At 35.1% G+C, this 24,960-nt stretch overlaps 1 protein-coding gene across 1 annotated transcript; it reads right to left on the reverse strand.

Moving 5' to 3' along the window:
- Positions 1-3,505: 3,505 nt before the first annotated feature.
- Positions 3,506-10,607, reverse strand: LOC131165537 (protein NRT1/ PTR FAMILY 5.1). Its single transcript, XM_058123436.1, has 4 exons — positions 10,385-10,607; positions 9,917-10,134; positions 7,956-8,512; positions 3,506-4,697 (listed from the first exon to the last, which is right to left on the reverse strand). Exons 1-4 carry the CDS (start codon positions 10,497-10,499, stop codon positions 3,818-3,820), a joined length of 1,770 nt encoding a protein of 589 aa, XP_057979419.1. The 5' UTR covers positions 10,500-10,607; the 3' UTR covers positions 3,506-3,817.
- Between the last annotated feature and the right edge of the window lie 14,353 nt (positions 10,608-24,960).

Consider the following 24,960-nt stretch of genomic DNA (forward strand, 5'->3'; position numbering starts at 1 on the left):
ATTTATGGCATCTCATACATACATATACATTTTAATCATAATGGCAGTATTTTCCGAACATACATTTCATATGTGATATACAAATGTAGCATATACTTTTTTGAAAATAAATTTACTCATAATTAATAATAATTTGTATGAAAAATAACTGCTTTAGTTTATTCCCTTACTTGGCTACTCAGAAAGCCCCTAAAAAATATCTTAGCCTAAACCCCGTAGGATTTCCTGATAAATACCCTGAAACTGAAAATTCTCAGTGTTAAACATCAGTATTTTCATGCGTACATCATTTCCTATAACTACCATAAAGTCTAATTTGGCTTAAAAAGTTTTACCTCAACTTAGGGATGATTTCCAACTAGCTTTCACCAGCGATTCGCTCCGACAGATTTGGAGAGAACTTCCTCAGGAGCGTATTGGTGACTTTGGATCGTCGATCCGGCGTAAAAATGGCCCAAAAACGGAGAGAGAGAGAGAGAGAGAGAGAGAGAGAGAGAGAGAGAGAGAGCCGAAGGGGAGAGAGAGAGAGTGGAGAGGAAGCTTAAAAATGAAGTTTAAAAATTGGATTTTTCATATATATAGAGCAAGGGATTCGTCGACGAGCCACGTCATTCGTCGACGAGTCTTTAACAAATTTTGTCGACGAAATTCAGTCGGCTCAAAACCCTCATCTCTGTATTTTCTCGTCGATGAATCCCTGTATTCGTCGATGAATTTTCTACTAAACTCGTCGACAAACCCCTGTATTTGTCGACGAATCCAGGCAATCTTTTTAAAATTATCTTATCCTCCAAATGCAATGTCGTCGACGAAGTCTACGACCTCCTTGTGTTTCTATTTCTATTTCTCTCTCTCTCTCTCTCTCTCTCTCTCTCTCTCTCTCTCTCTCTCTCTCTCTCTCTCTTAATTATTCAAATTTCATTTTAATCGGGTTGTCACAACAACCCCCAGAACCAAACATCAGTATTTTTTCGTAAATAAAAAGTAAAATTTGACATAAAAAGCCTTACCTCAACTTAGGGACGAATTTCAACTTAGCTCCACTGACGATCCGCTCCGGCAGATATGGAGAGAACTTCTCCAAGAGCGTTGTAGTGACTTCAGATTGTCAAACCGGCAGAAATCTGACCCGAAATCGAAGAGAGAAGGAGAGGGAGAGAGAGAGAGAGAGAGGGAGTTTTTGCGTTGAATTTCATAAAAAATCCGAGTTTTTAACTATTTATAGGGATGGATTCGTCGACAAGCCACGTCATCTCATCGAAGAGTCCTTTAATAATTTCGTCGATGAAACCCACTCCTCGTCGATGAAATTCAGACTGCCCAAAACCTCTCTCGGTATTTCCTTGTCAACGAGACATGTCACATCGTAGATGAGCCCAATTACAATTTCTTCGACAAACGTGAAGAGTTCGTCGACATGGCCTACTGCCTCCTTCTTTTCTTGTTTCCATTCTCCACCATCTTAATCGTTATTTAAATACTATTATTCTTCGGGTCATTACAGTATGCCTAGTATATATTGTACATATCCATTTTGATCAATACTATATCGCTGCATTTTGAAGTATAGATTTTGGATCATGACTTTAGATAAATTTTGATATCATTTTATATTATATTTGGTCTGAATTCAATATCTCTCCTAAACATAAGATCAAAAATTAATGTGGGGGTCATGTGGCTGCAGACAGTTGGTTGTCAAATGGCGTCAGATTTGTTCTTCAGAAATTTATTGGAGAAATAAAGGAAACAAAGTCACGTGGCACAAAGAGGTTTGGAAATGTGGTAGCTTACCTAAACATGCGTTCACATTGTGGCTCGGAATAAAAAAGAAACTTTTTACGAGTGATAAACTACTTATTGAAGGAGTTAACTAGAATTGTGTATTTTGCAAAACTGATACTGAGACTAACGACCATATCTTTTTTAGATGTAAATTTTCTAAAATTGTATGGATCTTGTCTGACACTCAATGGGGTTCATTAGAGTTATGTCATCCCTGAAAGCTGCTCTGAAGTTGTTGCATAAGGAGGCAAAAGGCACAAGTATTAAATCTATTTTTTTTAAGTATTAAATTTATTGAAAAGAAGATTTGCTTGACTATTATTGCGCACATTCTCTAACATTTCAAGAATAAAAGGAAGTTTGAAGACAAATCAATTGAACCAAATGGATTGTTTAAGGTGATTTAGAGTCATACTTATAGAACCGTTTATGATAAATTTGGATTGTACTCTTTTGATTGAGTTTTAGATTGCTTGTTTTTGCTCTTAGTTATTCTGTTTCTTTGGGCCTCTTGGCCCCTAAGTATGCTCAAGTTGATCTGGATCTAGCCATTCTCTGGTTTTGATTTGATCTTCAGATTGAGAGTTTGGTTTCCCCTTACCTGGGTATGCTCAGTGTATATTGTACATATCCATTTTGATCAATACTATTTACCATTAACTGATAAAGAAAAAAAAGGTTAACCTCCTCATGTTTTTAAAGAAAATATCTCATTTGTTAAAGCATGTGCATACCAAACTTTGATGTCTCAACTTATAGCGCTGGGAAAGAGTGTCAATATTTAGTGTTCTCATTGTGCCGTCCTCAATCTGTGGATTTCTAATGAATTTAAAGAAACACAAGCAAAACAGAGCAAAAAAAAAAAATGAAATTGCAGGACCAATGGCTGAGCAGACATTGCTGGCTCACTACATTGGCCCGGGATTCAGAGTGTAGACCAATTCAAAGTCTGAAATATAGAACTTTGTGGTGCAGTCATAAACACTCAATCATATACAACTAACATTAGACAAGCTCCACTTATTCCCATTAATAAAGTGTTGATTTGCTGACAAAATTTCAAAAATAACAACCATATTGGTCATGAAATTCAATTCTTTTAGAATAAAAGAAGTTAATTATGATTAATAATTTGGCTATTCAACTGGATAAGGAAGAGCATGTTATAGAGTTGCATATAGTTTTACTGGAAGTATTTGTACCATCTCCTATAAGATAGTTTAGTAATTTGAGCATGAAACATTTACATATATATTTGGTATCATATGTTTTCCACGATTGGGAGGAATTGAAGATGTGAGCTCCAATTTGCGTGTTAATTATCTGATGAATGGCTTGTGGGAACTAGGTTGTGTTTGGGAAATAATTCACTTAATTACCCATACTAAGAAGGGACAAAATTCTAACTGATCCATTGGCGTAATTAAAAACTGAACCAGCCCAGTTGAGACAAAAACTGCAGGCCAGTCAAGTCCACTCGGCCCGGTCCCCTCTCCCCAAGCAGCAACGAAACACCCAATTCAGCCCATTCAGTAAAAACCACAACTAGCCCAACAACAGCAGCAATATGACTTCTTAAATTGCACCTTAAGATGCCTTTTTTTTTTTAACCTGTTGAGAAAGAATTAGATAATCAATTTTAAAATTATAACATAATTCCTAATTTCATATAATCCAATCACATTTTTCACCGGTGAGAAAACAAAAAAACAAATTAAGCTTATAGGAAAGTAGCATGCCTTTATTATTATACCGAGGATAAAATTTTGCTGCACTACTACAACAATCAGTTTATCATCACTGGTACGTAATTACCCCCTAGCCCACAAAAGCCTTGAATTCACTCCATCTCCCTGTTAATCAACACTAGCTATAACTACCAAATCAAGGTCATTCTTTTATGGTTTTACCCCCACCTTGGCCTACTACTACCACTACTACTACTACTACAAAATAATCAATTAGGGCTAGCTTTTTTATATATATTTAACCGAGTACCCACAACAAACTCACACAAATGCAAAATTCAAATTCATACTTGTAATCCAAGGGGGGACGTGTCCAGGGTTTTCCCCTCAACTTGAATGCTCCCCTCTTTCACTTCCACAGTCTCCCTCTTGTAAACGTACCTACTGGACGCCCACAGAAACGCCAACAGATTCAAACCAGATATCACCAAAAGGAACCCGTAGTAATGGTCCAAGCGAGACTCATTCAAGTTGTTCCCAATCCAACTCTTCCCCCCTCCCCTCCCTGTCACCTTGTCCACCACCGTCACCAGCAGGCTGTTCAGGAAGTTCCCGACGCCGATCCCGCTCGTGAAGAACGTGGTGCCCAGGCTCTGCATGTCCTCCGGCGACTGGTCGTAGAAGAACTCCAGCAGTCCAATGGCGTTGAACACGTCCGCCACGCCCAGAAGCACGTACTGGGGCAGCAACCAGAATATGCTCATGGGGACAACAATCTCCTTGGGCCCCGTGAGTTGGGATTCCCTTATCACGCGCATTCTCCTGACCTCAACCGCGTAGGCGGTGGCTATGGCGATGACTTGGATAATGAATCCGATGCCCAGCCTCTGGAGGAGGGTGATGCCCCTGGGGTTTCCGGTTTTCCGCCGCATGAGGGGGACGAAGAAGCGGTCGTACATGGGGACGGAGAGGAGCATGGAGAGGGTGACGAAGCTGCCCAGGGAGGCGGCGGGGATTTGGAAGGTTGGGCCAAGGTGGCGGTCCAGGGTGGTGCCTTGTTTCACGAACAGAGTGTTGATCTGAGCCCAGATGGTACTGGGGATAAGGGTGACTAGCCATATCTGGATCATGCCCACTACCAGTTTGATTCCTTCCACTTGGGTTACAGTGCATGGTGGGCTTGAGGAGCCCAACTCCGCTTTGATAGCAGCCTTGTCCAAGAACCTTATTAGAAATGGAGCAAAATCATGAGTTGCCCAAGTTCCATATCACTTGCACATGAGTATTATTAAAATTATTTCCACGACCAAATGGAACCAAAGATGTTTAGTACTGGTATTTATTTCTTTCGTATAAATATCATAAAAATAAAAATAATAGTCAATTTTTATATAACGTTGTAAAATTGAAATAAATAATAAAAATTATTTTCTACCACTAAATGAGCCCTTCAATACTTCAAGTGTGAGGTATAAAAATATTAGATGATATATTTTATTCGCAGATAAAATGAGAATAAGAAAAAAAATGGAATGAAAATTTGAATGAAATATATGACAAATCAAATAATAAATTTGATTCCATTGCTCTCGATTCCATTTCATTCCTACAAACTAAAAATGTAGTTACAGTGATACTAGACTTTTTGGATTGAGAACTGTATTTGGGATGATTATTATTTCCCAGAATATTAATTATGCTCTCAAACACAATTTTAAATTTGATCAAAATATAGTTAGCTAAAATATGAAAAAAAAAAAAAATGCTCCCAAAGTCCAACTTCAGAGTATGATTCAAGGCAAATGATGATTTAACAAGAGTAGGAACTCTTTGGAGGCAAATGCCTTAACTAACTATTCAAAGAGTGGTGCATATCTCTCGACTTTTCAGTCTAAACTCCTTTTTTTGATAATTTTTTCTAGTCTAATTTAATATAGAATACTTGTGCCCCAAAAATGCTACTATTGTTTAATGAAGATTGAACAAGAGAGATAAGAATTGATTTTTGTTCTACCCTGAATAATTTAAATTTTTAGGTATAATTTTAAAAAAAAATACATTACATTAACCCATGTTTAATTTTAGATTTATGTGGGTTGATATAAAATCTAACAAAAAATTGTTGAGTTTTAACTGGAACATAAAATTCATGCTTTCAAACACAATCCAAACTTTTTAAAAAATTAAAGCTTCAAATGCAAGCTCACAAAGTCAATTTTAAAATATGACCAATAATTTACATGAGTATAAAATATCTATATATGATGTATGAAGTTCAAATGAATCTTTCAAATTGAAATTAAAAGAAAAAAAAAAATCTAATTGTTAGGACCATATTAATCCATTACTTAAATATCTTTATGGTGGTAATGAAATTTCCTAGTTAAGAAAATGTTGCACCATCCAAGTGGAAAGAAGGAAGAGGAGCGAACAAAATTTCCTAACCTGATTATTAAAAGAAATTGATACATAACTCTGAACTTCTCAATCTAATTATAAATTTCTTTTATAAAATCTAGCCATATAACTCTTATTTTATGCAGTTTCTATTTTTTATTTTCCTTTTTCCAGTTGTTTTTTGTATAAACTAATATAAAATAAAGGTGCTCCAAAACTGCTATGTAATATTGTTAAATAAAGATTTGAATAGTGAAATAAGCTAGAATTTGTTGGCGGAATTTTAAAAGAAATGCATGAAATTAATCTCATGTTTAATTTTGAATTTATGTATTTATATAAAATGTAATATAAAATTATACTTACTTTTATCTAAAATTTAAAATTCATGTTAATTAAATATTTTAAAACCATAAAACTTGAAATTCATACTCACAAACTCAAATTTAGAACATGACCAAACAATTTGAGTATAAAATATCTTTAGATATGAAGTACAAATGAAAAGAAAAATATCAAATCATTAAGGTCATAATCCATTACTCAAATATATTTGCGGTGGTTAATGAAGTATCCTAATTAAGGAAGCTCTGCACCGTCCAAGGGTACAAGAAGGTGGGCTATCCCGTTTAAGGCTGCAAATAGGCAGCCTCTCTCAAATGTCAAGCGGATTCTGTGTTGATTCAAAGGGTGTGGCGTGTTTGCTTGCAGGCGGAATGGCCCCAGAGACCGTAATTGCAACTTGCAACTGTGACAGATCATGAATAAATCATACCCAAAAAATAAAATAAAATAAAGGTTGTGGGTTCCGCCATAATTGGCAAAAGCTTATAGCTCGTGCCCTTAGAATTTGGGACCCCCCACTCGCCACTTCCCACCCACCCCCACTTAGATAAGCTACCAGAGCTCTGCCATGAGATCGTAATCTAATTGACTCAGTATTTGTACTGGAGACCTATGGGATAGGGATAAAGGAAGAGGAAAAACCGATAGTACTTTTGAACCAAAAAATCAATCTGGCAAGCTAAAGGTGCTCACCGCCCACCTACACAGTGCCCTTTACATGAGTGTTGGGCTTTGTGACAGTAATGGTGGGCGCACAATTCCACTGAGACATTGGCCTGTGGGCAGAAACAGGGCTTCTCAAAACATAGTGATCACGAGGCCACTCGTCGAGGACAACCGCACATGGTCGATAACTCATTGAACGAATGGCTGCGAAATACCTACAGTCTTGCTCTTGCAGATGATGATGAGCAGTCTTTGCCTTTGGTACAGGAGATTTCCTAGTCACTCGCATGCAGGTTTCCCCAGGGAGCGGAGCCCTCCCCAGTCCCTAACCTCCCCACCTTCATGCTAAAGCGCACGATTGAATCCTCGCAAGACATATGCTGCAAACTAAGTTGACCTTGACCTGAGACTCTCTACGCCTAAATGATTATTTGAATCGATGCAGCCACCCTAAGTGGATTTTTATCCATCAAGAAAACAACAATGTACCTTCCTGCTAGTATTGCCCCAAATTAATTAATGGTAGTACCAGACATATATAGTACTCATAACTCAGTGATAAATATCTAGTTATCTACTACCTATAATTAGTATTGTTGTATCAGATTATAAATTATATGTACATACATTCTAAAGCTTGGTTTTGTTATTATTGTGTTATTTACATACTTGTCTTTTTTTAATAACTCGAGGACTCTAACTACAATCGCATCACTTTGGACATTATGGTATGGCACCAAATTCGGGAAATAAAATCCGTCTACTCATTGACGCACCCTAATAATTCACTTATGTGATGTTTCGTGGGAGAATCAAACATGTGACTTTAGGGTCAAAATCATAAGTCATCTTTACCACTTGAGCTAACTTGACTGTTCTATGTACTACGTATATTAATGACCATTAGATTTTTCCTCCATCATACCATTTGCATAAGATATTCCTAAAGATTAAAACAGTATTTTGACTATTTTTGTGGCTCATAATGATTGAAATTAATGACGAATCCATTAATTTACAGTAAAAAAATAATTGATCAATTAATGAAAAGACAGGAAGAGCATAATTAATTACCTGAAAACGGGGGTGTGGTGTACCTGCCGTTTCCCAGAGTTGATGTAATGTTGCCTTTCAAATTCATGAAGCTCAGAGGGCTGGCTGGGGAGTGCAAGCTTTCTGTTTCTGAAGGCAGCGACGGGGACACGGACGAGGTCGCCGGCAGGGCACTTGGTCTTCCTGACCTTGTGCCTATAAATCGGGGTCCCTAAGTAGAATACAAATAGGGACAATAGGAGTCCTATCGTGGGGATACCGTACCCTAAACCCCATCCCAAGTTCTCTTGGATGTACACAAGGCCAATGGTGGCGCACAAGGCTCCCAGGAAGGAGCTGAACATCCACCAGTTGAAGAAGGAAACCTTGACCTTCTTCTCCTTGGGGTCGAAATCGTCGAATTGGTCGGCACCGAAGGTTGATATGTTAGGCTTTGTTCCACCGGCGCCTATTGCGATGATGTAAAGGGATAAGTAGAAGAAGGCAATCATTGAAGGGGAGGCTTTGTTGCACACTCCATTTGCACAAGTTGGCCTCAGAGATTTTAGTGAAACTGCCATTGTGAGAAGCACCATTCCCTGTTCACATTTGATATTCTTTTGAATTAGTGAACATGTTCTTCTAAATTAAAATCCCAAGACAGCTGGTTTGATAGTCAAATTAAAAAGAAAAAAGAAAAAAAAAAAAATCCCACCCGCGCGCACACAGCTCATTAAATGTACTTATGGTTTAACTAAAAGAGGGATCAAAGAGTTAATCAGCTTTCATAAAAAATAAGTATGGGCATTAAAAATATCAAAAACTCAGACCAGACAATCTGGATATAAATGCAAAATATGATACAGTGAAAGAAAATATTGCACTGAAATGGATGGAAACTGCAATAAATGCCTATCATATAGTTTCAATATTTCATAGATGAGTACAAAATTGAAGTCATTTTCGATCTGTTGGAGCTCAATTTGATTTGCATCCATGGACTTTAAGCATTAAGAATGAAATAAAATAGTGAAGAAATTTCAGTAACAACGGACAGATGGGATAGTAACAGTTGCAATGTCTCCGGGTAGGGGTGAATGCAAATCATGAGTTGGCGGAGAAATGGAGCCACAACCATATTGTGGAAATATATCAATGCACATAGCTACACTATATAAGCCAAGGTTGATATTCGTTTGGTCCCACTAGACCAAGAACAATGAAATAAATTTGGCCTATTGGGAGCCCTCAATTGTGGTCCTCAACAGGTGGTATGTATAGTGATGACTTTAACTAGATGCCAAAGACAATGAAAGTTATCATATTTGAACATTTTATGTAAAAATTTAGTCACTAAAGTAATTGTACAATTTACAGAGTTGATGCACGAGAGATATTAATCTCAAATGTTAACTTTTTCGAGGGTGGCATTTTAAGAAACATTCCAGGAAGACACAAAAAATATATAGAAAATGATTTATATGGGCATATGTTTAATTTGGTTTAGTTGGTTAATGTTATGGGTTTTGAAAGGTTAGTTTTGATTTTCTGTCTGAGTTGGTTTTGATAGTTTAGTTGTAAATCCCTTGTGGCATGTTTGTAACTACCGTATTCCTCCGTCATAAGTGAAGACTATCAATAAATTTAGGATTTTCGTAAAAAAAAACATATTATATATATTATACACATGCAAATCTATGCTAAACTTCCAAATCTTGAATTTAAATTTTCGCCCCATTGGTCCAAAAGACCAAACTAGAGAAGTTTTAAATATGGTAAAAATTGACAGTAATGTTACGGTTCAAGAAGTACACATAGTAAATGAAAAAAAAAAAAAAAAATCTACTTTATATTTGTACTTTTCATTCAAGCTTATATCTTAATATTTTATTTTTACATGCTTATAGCACAATTAAAATTCTAATTGAACTCATTAATCTATTCAAGCAACTCAAACATGGTGTCAAGGGTGAATCAAAAGAAGGAACATGAAAGAAAATTACCAAGACGTAAATGAGAGAGGAAATGGTGAAGGTCCAGAAGCGACCCAGATAGGAATCGGCAATGTAGGCACCGAGGATGGGGGTCATCCACACCACTCCTGACCAGCTGTTTACGTTCCTCACCGATGCCACTGTGTCTTCGTGCAGTTGGGTCGTCAGATACACCACTAAATTTGATGCTATTCCGTAAAACGCCATCCTCTCAAACGCTTCATATCCTGCCCACTCACCACACCATAATATTATACATCACCATCAACGCTACACAAATTTATCTCTGCGCGGGTGCTAATAAGAACTAATATGGTATGTACAATCGACAAATAAACATAAATTATAAATAATTTATGAACAACATAAATGGAGTAAGATTTTTTTTTTTTTTTTTTCTTTCTCTGGCTGATGGTGATGCAAGAAGTAAAAAAAGAGAAAGATAAGAGAAGAAGCAGCATGGATGCATAGTCTCACCGACAAGGAAGGCACAAGCTCTCCATTTCCCAGTTTTGGAAGCCAGCGCAGGGCGTCCGCGAAAATCTACAGTGCCATCTTGGGTAGTATTATTACTGTAAACTTTTCCTTCCATGGTGGTTCCGCGCGCAGGAAATTATGACTTTTGAGATGGTGATGATGATCAGAGCAGTGGCTGGAGATGATGGATGGACGAAATTAAGAGGAAGGTGAGTCATGAGGAAATGGAGGATGCAGGGAGTCAGTTATATATAAGTGAAAACTGTCAACATCGATCCTCCTATTAAAATGGGTTTTGTGGGATAATATGTTAGCCCTCCTCAATTCCTCTTCTATAATCTGTCACACTGCCTTATAATTGTACAAATATCTTCTACAGTGAAACTATAGACTAATATTATTATCTGTACGTATAGTGTAATTATATACTAATATTATTATTTTTTTAAAGAGGCAATTATATACTAATATTATTATTTTTTTTGAAATTAATCTCTAAGATTATGCGCATACACCAAAAAAAAAATACAGAAAACAAAAAAGAAAGAACAAAACAAATCCAAAATTATTAATGGTTTTACTTTTAACTCTCGTTATAGTCTCATACTACATCCTCATATAACAATGTAATTACACTCTGCAGGAGTTGAGGTGACATTTAGGCATGCTAAGCCTTCCATGAACAAAACCTCGTGCTTATAGTATACTTCAAGTCAACCCCTTTAAATATGAGTTAAACTCAACATTATTAGTTTGATAATTAAGTTAATTTAGAATTTATAGATAATTAATTAATAAGGATAGTAGATAATTATCAAGAGTGCAAATTAATATTTTTAGTAAACAATAAAAAGTCATTGTAAATATCTAACTTTGGACAATATATGAATTGAACCAAGCTAGTGCTTATTTAAATTTTTACAAGCACTTGGAAAAAATCATCATTATCCCTGTCTTTCTCACATGCATATAAGCCTCCACAAAGTTAATAATATTTTAACTCCTAATTTGAAGCATTGCTATTGTGTAGAAATTTAAATATAGTTTTAACAATATTATTGACATTTTTATAATTCTACTTGAAATAAAGTTAATGTTAGGAATATTTTTTAAGACTTTAAACTAAAAATATTATCCCAAGTTGGGATATCCCGATGGCTAAGGTTTAGGACTTTCATGCATATTAGAAGTCTAAAATTTGAATCTTGAAGTAGGCTACCTCACTTTTTATAAAAATATAAGTTCAAATTATTAAGACTTTCATCTAGAATGCAATAAAGTTCCTAAATTTTCAAAAATAAATTTCGCAACTATTACTTCACCGAAATTAGAGAGAATTCAAATTTTTTTTAATTTAGCCAAAAAATAATTTTAGGAATTACACCACCACACAAAAATATGAGCACTAACGAGAAATAATTTAACAACAATTCAACAAAATCATCAAATTTATAATATTATAATCCTCAATTAGCATTGTACTACCAAGATTTCAACAAATTTCATCTAATTAACCAAAAAAAAATAGTTCTACCATTTTTTTTAACAAAAACTAGCCCAAATTCTATGAATTCAACAAATTTTACAAACTCGCTAGGCTTCAACAAATCTAAACCATAAAAATTTAATAAATCTCAATCATTAAACCAAGATTTCAAAACTTTTTTATGCCAATCATACACAATATGATCCCTAATAAGTAATTTCATTGAAAATGTTTTATTAAAAAAATATTGAAAAAAAATAAAAAAGAGAAACCTAATTCCGTATCGTGCTTGTGGATTCTTCTTACTGGAAAAATAATAGAAGGAAAAAATAAATATTAATAAAATTAATGATAACTAAAATACATATTTATAAGAAGTTGAGACATGGAAGACCGCTGTCCTAATGGTTGATTTTGCTCCGGCATATAAAATATTTCCGTATGTGTGCATGACCTACAAGATCACTTAGCATACTCAATTTTGCATGCACTCACGAACACTAGAATTATAGGAGATATAGTGTAGTTTGATCACTTGACAGTATCAAGAGAGAGAGAATGGGAAAAGAATAAAAAAAAAATATGTCACACTCAGTTTAGTCTAAACAACCCCATTTATGGGCTAAATTAAAAATAATTTTTAGAGTTATAAAGACAAAATTGTTAAAATAATAGCCAATATTCTAAAAACCGTGAAAACTAAAATATCAAATTTAACTTACATCCAATTAAAAATAAAAACTGATGACTATTATATAATATTTATTAAATAAATATTTTTTTTAGCTTCAAATATCTGAACATTAATGCCAACGCTTCTTCCCCATTCAATCTTAGAATTCCTTAAAATTTTCAACAAAGCTCCTTAGAAGAATACAATACCAACCCAAAATAATTAGATTGAGAAGAAATCAAAGTTATGAGAGTGGAAAATTTTGAGAGAAATAACTCAAGACTCTCCCGAAAATGAATAAAACCAAATGATATTCTATTAATCAACGTAGGTAGGTTGAATTTTCATCTCCTACATTTATAAGTTCTCCATTGAAATTAAGTAGAAGAGGGTTAGAAATGGCTGACAAAAAAATTAATTAGATCAGAAGGAGGTCATCTGGGGTTGGTGATGGTGTTCCCCAAAATTTAATCCTCCTAGTCTTAGTTGGTATTTGATTTCTCGGAAAGAAGCCAGCCCCAGAACATGCAGCACTCTGTCTTTTATGCTTGAATAGACTTTTTAACTATTCAAATAAATAAATAAAGCAGCACTTTACACAGGGCCCAACGCCCAGCCAACGTGTGGCTTGAAAATTCCACCTTTATTTATTTTTAGGCAAGGTCTTCACCACATGTTCATCTCGGACTCGGAGACCAAGAAGACACCTTGAATGACACTTCAAACGTTTCTTCGGAGACGTCGATGTAATTGGAATGACTGTTTAAATGGACTTGAAGGGCAGAAGCACAATCCCCCCACCCCTCCCCCCAAAGCCAAAGTGTGTTTTGTTGGTGGTGGAATTACTATGAACATTGTGTGGTTGTGAGCGTGCAGCAGCTATTGAGGCCCCATTTGGTACGGTCAATGGGTGTTAAATTATTAATGTCGCCTCAACCTCCCGCCACCCCAGGAATCCTGCACCCAACTATTTCCGAATCCTAATCAACTTCGCATTTCTTTGCATAAATGATTCCAAAATCTTGATGTTGAAAAATTGAAATCTCTTTGGGTGGTTTTGTCGAACAGCTTAACCGCAAGCCAAGAAGATGTAAACACAATCATCTCTTCATTAATTTTCACCTTAAATTTGAATTTATCTAGATTAAGAAGATGAGTTGACTATTTTCTTCATATGAAGTAGTTAAAATGAAATGTAAGGGGAATTAATTTCAATATAGCAATTAGAGGTTAGAAATAAAAATTGGGGAAAATCCTTCTTTGAAAAAGGAGCTAACGCAATTAACTTTGTGGCTAAGGTTGGAGCTCGCCCATCAATCTGAGTTGAAAAAAAAAAAAAAAAAACTTGAAGAGAGGATGGAACTATGAATGATGAGAAAAGGGAGCAAGTTAGTATAATTAATGAGGACCACAGACTCTGGGGATGGATGGGTTGGGGGCAGAAGCCGATGCCCAAGAGACATGGACGAAACGTCGATGGTTTAAATGCATGGAGTCGCCGATGCTGATAGTTTTCGAATCTTCAGAAGAGAAACAATCCATGAGAGGTCAATGACTTCACTGCTTTCATCTTAGAAGGAGCTGCACCAATATTTTATATTTTGTCTATTTGGACTATTTGATTGGGAAATATATATATATATATATATATATATATGAATGGGACAAACGCTAATAGAGTTTGTGTGTGTGTGTGTGTGTGTGTGTGAATCTTTTCCCCTCCCCGCTAGCTCCATTTCAGTCGCATTCATTCTCTCACATTGAACACTCGAAATAAGGACTACAAATTGGGCCTTGCTCTGTATACCCTCCGCGGTACGGCATGCATACTCACATTTAACACCATAAGATTCCAACTTTGACTTTTAATTTGCTTGATGCCAAATCTACACAAAACTAATCAAAATAATAAACAGAAATGGACCATTTTTTTTTTTTTCAGAGCAAAAGATAAAAAAATTCTACCTACCTTTCCTAAGATTTTAAAAATGTTACACACAACTCTGAGATTTGACAAAAAAAAAAAAAAAAATCTCCTTTCAAAAAACTTATCTTTATACACACACACACACACGCGAGGGAAAGTTGTTTCTTTTTTACAAGGCTTAGGAGAGGTCACTCAAATTATTGAAATCTCACGTGAGATTTTTTTCTTCCTTTTTAATTAAGTACTTGTAGGAAAAGTTATAAAATTAATTAAGATTTATCATAATCAATTTGTCCACCACAAGTCTATGAGTGATTCGTGATTTGGGATCAAGATGGAACAATATATTATGGAAGTGGATATTAGGGGTCCGTTTTAATCAAATATTTTGTTTGAAAAAAGGAAAGAACAGAAAATAAGAAGGAAACTCATTTTTCATTATATTTTTTTATATTAAATTCTATTAAAAAATGAACGTTTATTTTTATATGATTAAAATTTAAGAAAAATTAAATATTAATAATATGCAAAATCAAAATTTTGTTTATAAATTTGATATATTTTTCATTTTCTTTCTTACTTTTCTCGATAACCAAACATGAAAATGTGGATTCCTTGATATTTTCCTTTCATTTTCCTACTATTTTTCGAGTACCAAATAAGGCCTAAGAGTTTCTTCAGTTTGTGAAAAACTAAATTTATTTATTTATTTTTTTAAATAAGACTTAAAACTGCCAGTTTGTTTTTTAGTTTCAAAATTTATATAAAAAAAGTGGAAAAATAATTCCTCATTATTTTTAAAAAATTTTATACAAATATTAGAAAACTGAAAAATAAGGTTACAGTTTTATAGTTCTTTTCAACTATGAAAAATAATTTTAATTTTTCACCTTTAATTTATTTAAACAATTATGAAAAATTTAAGGTTTTTTTTTTTAGTTTCTCAACATTTATACAAAGAACGAAAAAAATAAAAGAACATTTTGGTATAATTCACTTTTGAAATATAACTTTTTCTTTAATTTTTTAAATAAGTAAAAAAAATTACCTAATTTCCTAATTTTCTAAATTTGTAAAAGAAGGTTGAAAAATATTTTTTTATTATTTTAAATTTTTACATATTTAATTTTTGAAATTTGGAAAGCAAGGTTTGATTTTGTAAGAATTTTGAAATCTACAAATAAAAAAAGGAAGTGTTTTCTGCAACTAAATAAATCCATTTTTTTAATTTTTAATAAAAAATTTTACAAATTTTTAGGAAATTTAATGTTTTTGTAATTCTTGTCAAAGTATTAAAAAATAAAATAAAAGCTCTTTTTCTAGAACTAATCAAGGCCTAAATTTTGTAAAGATAGAAATAGTAAGAATTGTAGAAATCATGGAATTAAGGAGGAGAGCAGGGAGGTGAAAAGATTTAGATTAAGAGAGGTAACAATTGATAGAGTGAAAAGGCTAAGGGAAGAAGAAAGTGAGAGAGATACAGATAAAGATAAAGAGATAAGAGCGATAAAAGACAATGAGTCATATTTAACATTTTTTTTTTATTGTAAAAGCGGGCGACACCTCCTTTCTTAATTTTATTAATAACTCTCACTCATTGCGGAGGAATACCTTTAAAACAAAAGGACACTTGGGACTTAAATAATAATCAAATTAAAAAACACCTCATGCATCAAACCAAACAAAAGAAGAAAATAAACCTATACCAATACCAAAAGGAAACCAATTAAACATACCTCATATAAGCTATACCTATCTCATCCAATCTATATAAACCTTTGATAATTTTAAGAAGTTAACTACTATTTGTAAACAAACTATTCCTCCCCATGACACATTGTCGAGTCAATGCATCAGTCACTTTATTCCCTTCTCTATAGAAATGATTTATAGAAAAATCTACTCCCTCCAATATTATTGCATTATATTATTTAATGTTATATTATTGCATTATGTCTATTGAGTTGGGTTGGGGATACTCACAAAATAGATCATACACCTATTTATACCTATTACTTCCAAGTCAAATTTGAAAGTACAATCAAAACTCAGAATTGTGTCCAAATCATTGGTTCCCCTAAATTGAACGGTTATAAATAATAAATTCAAAAATTAATTAAACAACATAATTATTATAATTTACTCCTTTTGGTCTTACTTGGATGACCATTTACAACTCTTCACCTAAATGATAAGGTAATATCCCCATTAAGTAGGCAACCTTCTATCATCAAATGTATAGCAACCTTTCTTATTTAGTTGATTACTTATCGTTTCTTTGGTTTGGCAATAAGGTGTTTGCCACTTACGAGATTGCCACATGCCAGTATAACGGTCCTTGGCCCAACTCCGGTGAGGTATTATCCTCTTTGGCCCACTGGTCTCATGTACAAGTTTATCTTATAAAAGGCGCCGTACTTAAGTGGAGCTCAAACCTTCCTTATAAGTCAAAAATCTTCCTAATACTCATCTAATGTGGAATCTTATTAAACTCTTCCGTCCAATTTTTGATGTACTCACCAAAAATTTACAATTAAGCTACCACTAATTAGAAATTGTGAACGAACAGGTCAAGAAAAAAGAATGAAGCTGATATTCCCAAAAGGCAAAAGATGTGGGATGTCGCATGAGAATGGATTAATAACTTGCATATAGGCATGCATTGCTTAGATGCTAACATTATGTATGGTGTGAAATTGAAGTAGTTGAGTTTATATATATATATATATAAGAGCATAAAAGGAAAGGAATGCAAATTAAGATAACTGGCGGAGGTATAGTTCGGTTGCATGGCGTTGCGGGCAAGGACAACATCAACAGCCACCCAGCCAAACCAATGAAGGGGTGGAGAGCCCAGACGTAGTAGAACTACTATTTTACATACACACACACACATATGCATGTAATTGCATGGGAAGTCCTCCACAGAGTGCATATATAAATATGTTTACACTGAAAGAGACTTGTACAACTTGTAATTGCCCATAGGATGCCCTCCATACTGTCCATGTTTGATTACCCAGAAAGAGACTGCGGACAACTTGCTTTGGCAAGCTGATCTTATGCGTGCTGTCTCACATCTAAAGAGACGTACACATTGTCTTACCTCTTTAACATATCTTGCAAAGATCAAGTCCCACCCTATACCCTAGTTTTGAGACTCTGACGACCCTTAGCTTATATCCAGCAAGGTATATATTTCTCTTTCTTTCACTCTATATCTATAGCCAGCATCGATTTAATTGAAATGTATGTGAACGACTGTAATTAAATATTTTAAAGGAGGCCTAGTTACCCTTGCTTATGGAAGGAGAGACCTTCAAATTAACTAATAATTCACGAAGAAAGGGCATGCATGCAAATGAGCAGAAACAAGAAACATCATGCAAGTGGGCTTCAGTTCCATCAATGCTCGCCCAAAATCATAGAAAGGTCCGCATGCATAAATGGAATAAATAGTCCCTTCAGACCGGCCAGGGGTGACCTGTAGCCACACCGAAAGGCGAAGGGCTAAAATTTTGAAGGCAAACCAGACAAGCTAGTTATGGACTGGCCGGGCTGGTTACAATTACGCTCCATTAGTGCTTCCACCCAGTACCTTTCATAAATAAAGTTGGTCTGTAAGATTGGACATATGGACGGTGAGCCGAACACTGCCCCCCTCCCCCCTCAATAAATGCAAGCTCCAGTAATTTTGCTCCTTAACTGTATGTGTGTTTGTGCACGCGCATTTGTGTGGTGTACGTGCATGGGAACTGGATCATATATATATGTGAGGCAGGCATCCCCAGCAGTACATTTAGCAGTTGACAGGGAGAGTTGCATTGCTGAGTTGGGTAATGGCGATGTGCTGCATGTGTTTTTTGCAAGTTGCACAGTGGAGACAAGATGGGCCACCCAATTATTGCCACTCTTCAGTTCATCTCCTAAACGAACTACTCATGGATAATTTATCGTAGAAGCTAGCTATATACACAATCCCAACCCAGCTACACCATTGGAGAATATGTATATATATATATATATATATATATATATAGTTAACCAGGCTACCCTGATATTTATTTGAAATAGGTAATATTATTAAATAGTGGAGAATTCAAGCAAGATACTTGGTTTCTTTAAATAAGACAACAAATGAAGGTAAGGTTATAATCACCCTCCCAAATTAGTAAAAATACAAGATATTCCCAATCTAAATGGCAGAAGGATATTGGACCTATACCAATGGAATAGATTCGACAAACTATGGGCAAATACAATGGAAACCGTAGAGTAATTTTCCCTGAAAATTCTTCCATTTCTCTCTTTTTATATTTCCCAATATATAGCTGCTGAAATTACTGTTTTCAATCTTCTAAGACATACATATGTATGTATGTGTGAATCTTCTTGTTTGAATGAGCTAGTAAGGCTATTCATTGGAATCATGTGACTCTATTTCATGTTGAGATTAGATTTTAATATTTAATTAGGAGACAAATGATAGAGAAAAATTTCCATTATCTGGGTAATTAATTAAGTTAACTAATCGAGTGGCAAGGCTATTCTTTGGAAACCTATGACACTACTTCATGTTGAGATTAGACTTTAATATTTAATTAGGAGACAAAAAATAGAGAAAATTTTTCATTATTTAGGTAATTAATTAAGTTAACTAATCGAGTGGCAAGACTATTCTTTGGAATCATGTGACACTACTTCATGCTGAGATTAGATTTTAATATTTAATTAGGAGACAAACAACAGAGGAAATTTTTCATTATCTGGATAATCAATTAAGTTAACTAATCGGGTGTCCAATAAATTTCTAACTCCATTCATGATATTTGTGATGTTGCACTTCGACGAGCAATTGGATTTTTCAAACGGGCAGTCACGTGTCAAATGATCAAGTGTATAGCACAACTTATATGTTCTTTTGGCAAAACACCATTAATTTTTATTTTTATCTTGCATGCATGCATGCTGCCATGCAGTACAGCTAGCTATATACGTCGTTTTGCCATGAAAGCAGCCAAACACTCCCAATAATTCACCTAAAAGTAGCATTTCTTGATTATATGGGTGTGTATTTAGCTGTGCTGGATCACTGAAAAGACCCCCAAAAGCTACTGGTGCGACAGATAGAGAGGATATTATTGATTCAAAGCTTAGGAAAGGACAAGGCCATTCAAATGCCGTTTCTATTTTCGTCCATTTTAACTAAAGCATTTTTTTCATGGAGAATGAGATTTGACTATTAGTGATCAAACAGAAAGATCAATAATAATTAAAAAAATATTAGTAACAATTTTAGAACTGTTAAATATATATTATTCACTAACAAAATTGTAACTAATAACTATTAGTGACTGTTTTCTAAAACCGTCATTATTAGTCGTGGTTCCAAAAACTGTAATCATTAATAGACCATGCGAACCTTATTAATTAGTTTATCCAAGAAGTAAAAGTGGCAAGAGGAAAATTGCCACTAAAAGATTGAGACATTAATAGCAAATATCTTTCGTCACTAATGAATACAAAAGCCAAAAGGGATATGGAAATTTCCATGCCAAAATTCTCTCGTAAAACGAGATACCTCAAACGTTGAAAATGATAGAGATGTATGCTTATTCTTCACTTTCCATATATACGTACTACTTCATCACTAATAGTCCAGTTATTAGTGGCAAATATAAAATTTGTCATCAATACTTGTTATGAGTGACGGTTTAGTTAGCCACTAAAACTTTTGTCACTAAAATCTACTTTTTTGTAGTCTCATGTGAATTTAAAATAAAATAAAATAAAATAAATATCTCTATTTTCATGAATAATTTTGCAAAATTTAATAACCCATCAAAAAATAGTTTATCAATTTTCAACATCCATAAACAGCAAAAATTTTCTTTGAGCACAAAAGAATGAGTTAAAAATACCAACAAAAAAAAAAGGCAAATAAGCTATATTTATTATTATTTTTGTTATAGTATCTTTATTTATATTATTATGTTAGGAAATTGAATGGGTAGGAACAGTATCACACAACTAAAATAAGAAATGAGAAAATAAGAATTGACACCAAGATTTACGTGGAAAACCCCCAAACAAATCGAGGGAAAAACCCCATGCAAGAGTAGAAGGAATCCACTATGAAAAATAATGATATAACTTCTCTCAAATTAGGAGAAACAAGAAACATAGACTACAACAGAGACACTTTGCAGGAGAGTACTTGATTTCTCTCTCTAAAAGTGGAGTTGGAGATGCTTGAAATGATAACTTCCTTCACCACCACTTCCCTATTTATAGGGGTTTTGTAAGCCTCCTTTTCAAAGCTGTCAAATGAATAGTACAGTCACCTTTGTAGGCCTGGCAAAACGGGTCATAACCCGTCGGGTCACCCGGACCCGTCCGTTTAAAACGGGTTCGGGTTTAAGAATGTTAACCCATTTAATAATTGGGCGGGTCCGAATCAACCCGTTTATAAACGGGTTAAGTGGGTCTGGGCGGGTCACCCGGCGGGTGACTCGCTAATTCGCTATGCCTTCGGCGGCTCGGCCCTTCATGCGACTCACGCCTCAGTGCCGCACGTAGTCAGTGAGTCACAACTCACGGTTCACTCTTCTTCGGTCTTCAATCTTCCCAAACACAATCACACACACTTGAAAAAAAGAAACCCCTAACCCTAACCAACGCCGCGCCTCTCCACGGACCACAGTCCACTCCAGTCTCCAGTCTCCTCGTCTGGCGTCTGGATCGTCTTTGAGAGAGGTTCTCGGCTCTCGGCTCTCAGCTGTCAGCTCTCACTCTCTCTGTCTCTCAGATTCTCCTCTCCCTCCGGCAGTCTTTCCTCTCCTCTGGTGACTGGTGCACCGCTACGTGCCAGATCTGCCAGGCTACCAGTCATCGTCTCCTTCGAACGATCCACAAACGCGCGGATCTGGTGACTATGTGTGTGTTTTTTTTGATTTTACATTTTTTAAAAATTGTATTCATTAAAGGGATGTATTTTTTTTTACATTTTATGTTCTTTTTATTTAGAAATTAATAAATAAAATACAATTTTTTTAAAAACAAAATGTCATTTTATATGAAATTTTTAAAATTTTTAAAATAAAAAAATCATATTTTTTAAACGGGTGACCCATTACCCGCCCGTTTGTTAAATGGGCGGGTTAGGGTTGGCATGTGTGTGATCCATTTAACATCGACTCGTTAATGATCCAGCCCGTTTATGACCCGGCCCGTTAGTGACCCGCCCAAACCCGGCCCTCCCGCCCGTTTTGCCAGGCCTACACCTTTGTAGACTTGTGCAACCACCAAATAAATAGTGCAGCCACCATATAAATAGTACAGCCACCATATGAATAGTACAGCCCCTATGTTAGACTTTGAATGCTAGAAATGACTTTACAATTTAACATGTTATTCTAATATTCTTTATTTAAATGTTATTAGATCAAGGACAAAAATGGATATGCATCCACTTAATTTTATTTTTATTTTTTGGTTTTGAGTCCATTAGACAGATTTTCATTTTTTAAAATTTTTAATTTATATTTTCTTTATTGCTTTTTCTGTTTTCATAGTTTTTCTTGGCATTTTTTTTTTATTTTTTACTAAAAGAGGGCGGCACCTCCATTTATTTATTAATATACCCTCACTTTTGACAGAGGAATACCATGGTTATAAGTTAAAACAAACCAACCAAACTATAATAAACAAAACTAAACATAACTAACAAATGAAATAAAAACATAAAAACAATCAAAATCAAAACGAAATACACCAAACGAAACTCTAGAGTTGAACTAACGACGAACGAAAATGAGACCCCACCTATCCATCCGAAAGATACCTTTCAGATAATGTGGTAGAAGGTGTTGTTCTTCATAGATTACATTGTTTCCCATTTCTCATTCTTTAGCAAGAAAATCAGTCGCATTATTGTCTTCCCTATTTTGATGCATCACCATGACATTCACTCCTTCTAACTCTGCTACAAGCTCCTCCCAAAATTCCCAAAGATACCACAAAGTACATCTACCTTTCTGAAACCAGTCAACTACAATTTGTGAGTCACTTTCAATAATCGCATTAACATAATGCAAATATTTGGACAAACGAATTCCTTCTCTGATTGCTTTTAATTCCGTACTATTATTCGTACTATTGCAAAAATAACTTGAAAAAATCACTTTTACCATGTCATGGCTATAACGACCCCGACCTGTCACGTGGGCCTAGAGTGCTACTTTAGTGACGTCAATGTACCTCATACCTTATTCATCAAATATAAAACATATATACGCAGTGGAAATAAAATATAAAATCTTAAAATTACATTACCAGAGTTCTAACTCCCTTTAAGGAGTAGCCTTCTAGCTTGCATAGGAGAAAGGATACGTGGTGTAGAACGCACACACGATCCAAGGAACTAAAATCCCTACTTTCCTGGCGGTCTAAATAATACCTCCCCCCTATGGCAATCAATACTGGCATAACTGGCAAACAACCAGTCCATCCCTAAGATGATATCAAAGTCATAAATGTCGTATACCACAAGATCAACTAGTAGCACCCTTCCCTGAATTTCAACCAGGAAGTCACGAACTACCTTGCTACACCCAACCACAGATCCAGACGGTGTAGCTACCACCAGTTCATAATCTAACAAATGCACCTTTAATCCACACAATTTAACATAACCTCGAGAAATAAAAGAATGTGTTGCCCCGGAATCAAACAATACAACAGCTTCATGAGAAAGCATGTAAATGATACTTGTGACTACGTCACCAGCATTCTCAGGGTCACCAGGAGTTAGAGAATACACCCTAGCCTGGGTCGTACCCCCTACTGACCGCCACGCTATGTCGGAGCATTCCCTCTGTATGGTTGCTGCGAGGCTCCATTGTTTCCCTGCATCCTTGGTGCCTTTGCTTACCACACCGCATACAAGCCCCCGTAGACAACCAACACTGCCCAAGGTGTCTCCTACCACACAAAGGGCAACATTGAAAACGTGTGGTGTTCTGAGACATAACACCACTGTTCTTTTTCCAATTACCCTGCTTTGCCCACACGAAGAACTAGGAAGCGTTGGCCTCTTCTTTGGAACCTGGACCTCTGCGTCCTCAAGCAAACACTCCTCTGCCACCGTGGCTTTATCAACCAACGTAGCAAAGTCTTGCAACTGTAGAATCGTCGTCTGCCTACAGATCTCCTTCCTTAGACCCCTCTGAAACTTCCAGGCCTTCTTCACTTCATCTAGTATCACGAATGGAGCAAATCGAGACAATTCATGGAATTTGGCAGTATACTGTTGCACTATTAGGGATTGCTACGCCAGGCCTACACCTTTGTAGACTTGTACAACCACCAAATAAATAGTGCAGCCACCATATAAATAGTACAGCCACCATATGAATAGTACAGCCCCTATGTTAGACTTTGAATGCTAGAAATGACTTTACAATTTAACATGTTATTCTAATATTCTTTATTTAAATGTTATTAGATCAAGGACAAAAATGGATATGCATCCACTTAATTTTATTTTTATTTTTTGGTTTTGAGTCCATTAGACAGATTTTCATTTTTTAAAATTTTTAATTTATATTTTCTTTATTGCTTTTTCTGTTTTCATAGTTTTTCTTGGCATTTTTTTTTTATTTTTTACTAAAAGAGGGCGGCACCTCCATTTATTTATTAATATACCCTCACTTTTGACAGAGGAATACCATGGTTATAAGTTAAAACAAACCAACCAAACTATAATAAACAAAACTAAACATAACTAACAAATGAAATAAAAACATAAAAACAATCAAAATCAAAACGAAATACACCAAACGAAACTCTAGAGTTGAACTAACGACGAACGAAAATGAGACCCCACCTATCCATCCGAAAGATACCTTTCAGATAATGTGGTAGAAGGTGTTGTTCTTCATAGATTACATTGTTTCCCATTTCTCATTCTTTAGCAAGAAAATCAGTCGCATTATTGTCTTCCCTATTTTGATGCATCACCATGACATTCACTCCTTCTAACTCTGCTACAAGCTCCTCCCAAAATTCCCAAAGATACCACAAAGTACATCTACCTTTCTGAAACCAGTCAACTACAATTTGTGAGTCACTTTCAATAATCGCATTAACATAATGCAAATATTTGGACAAACGAATTCCTTCTCTGATTGCTTTTAATTCCGTACTATTATTCGTACTATTGCAAAAATAACTTGAAAAAATCACTTTTACCATGTCATGGCTATAACGACCCCGACCTGTCACGTGGGCCTAGAGTGCTACTTTAGTGACGTCAATGTACCTCATACCTTATTCATCAAATATAAAACATATATACGCAGTGGAAATAAAATATAAAATCTTAAAATTACATTACCAGAGTTCTAACTCCCTTTAAGGAGTAGCCTTCTAGCTTGCATAGGAGAAAGGATACGTGGTGTAGAACGCACACACGATCCAAGGAACTAAAA

Source organism: Malania oleifera, chromosome 10, assembly GCF_029873635.1.
Source record: "Malania oleifera isolate guangnan ecotype guangnan chromosome 10, ASM2987363v1, whole genome shotgun sequence".
NCBI classification, from domain to species: Eukaryota; Viridiplantae; Streptophyta; class Magnoliopsida; order Santalales; family Ximeniaceae; genus Malania; species Malania oleifera.

Excerpts from the sequence above, each read along its gene's own strand:
- LOC131165537 (XM_058123436.1), bottom strand. The coding sequence starts at position 10,499 with ATGGAAGGAAAAGTTTACAGTAATAATACTACCCAAGATGGCACTGTA. Across the intron at positions 10,135-10,384 it reads AGCTTGTGCCTTCCTTGTCG|GATATGAAGCGTTTGAGAGG; the intron begins GTGAGACTATGC and ends GTGAGTGGGCAG. Across the intron at positions 4,698-7,955 it reads CACCACACCCCCGTTTTCAG|GTTCTTGGACAAGGCTGCTA; the intron begins GTAATTAATTAT and ends ATTTCTAATAAG.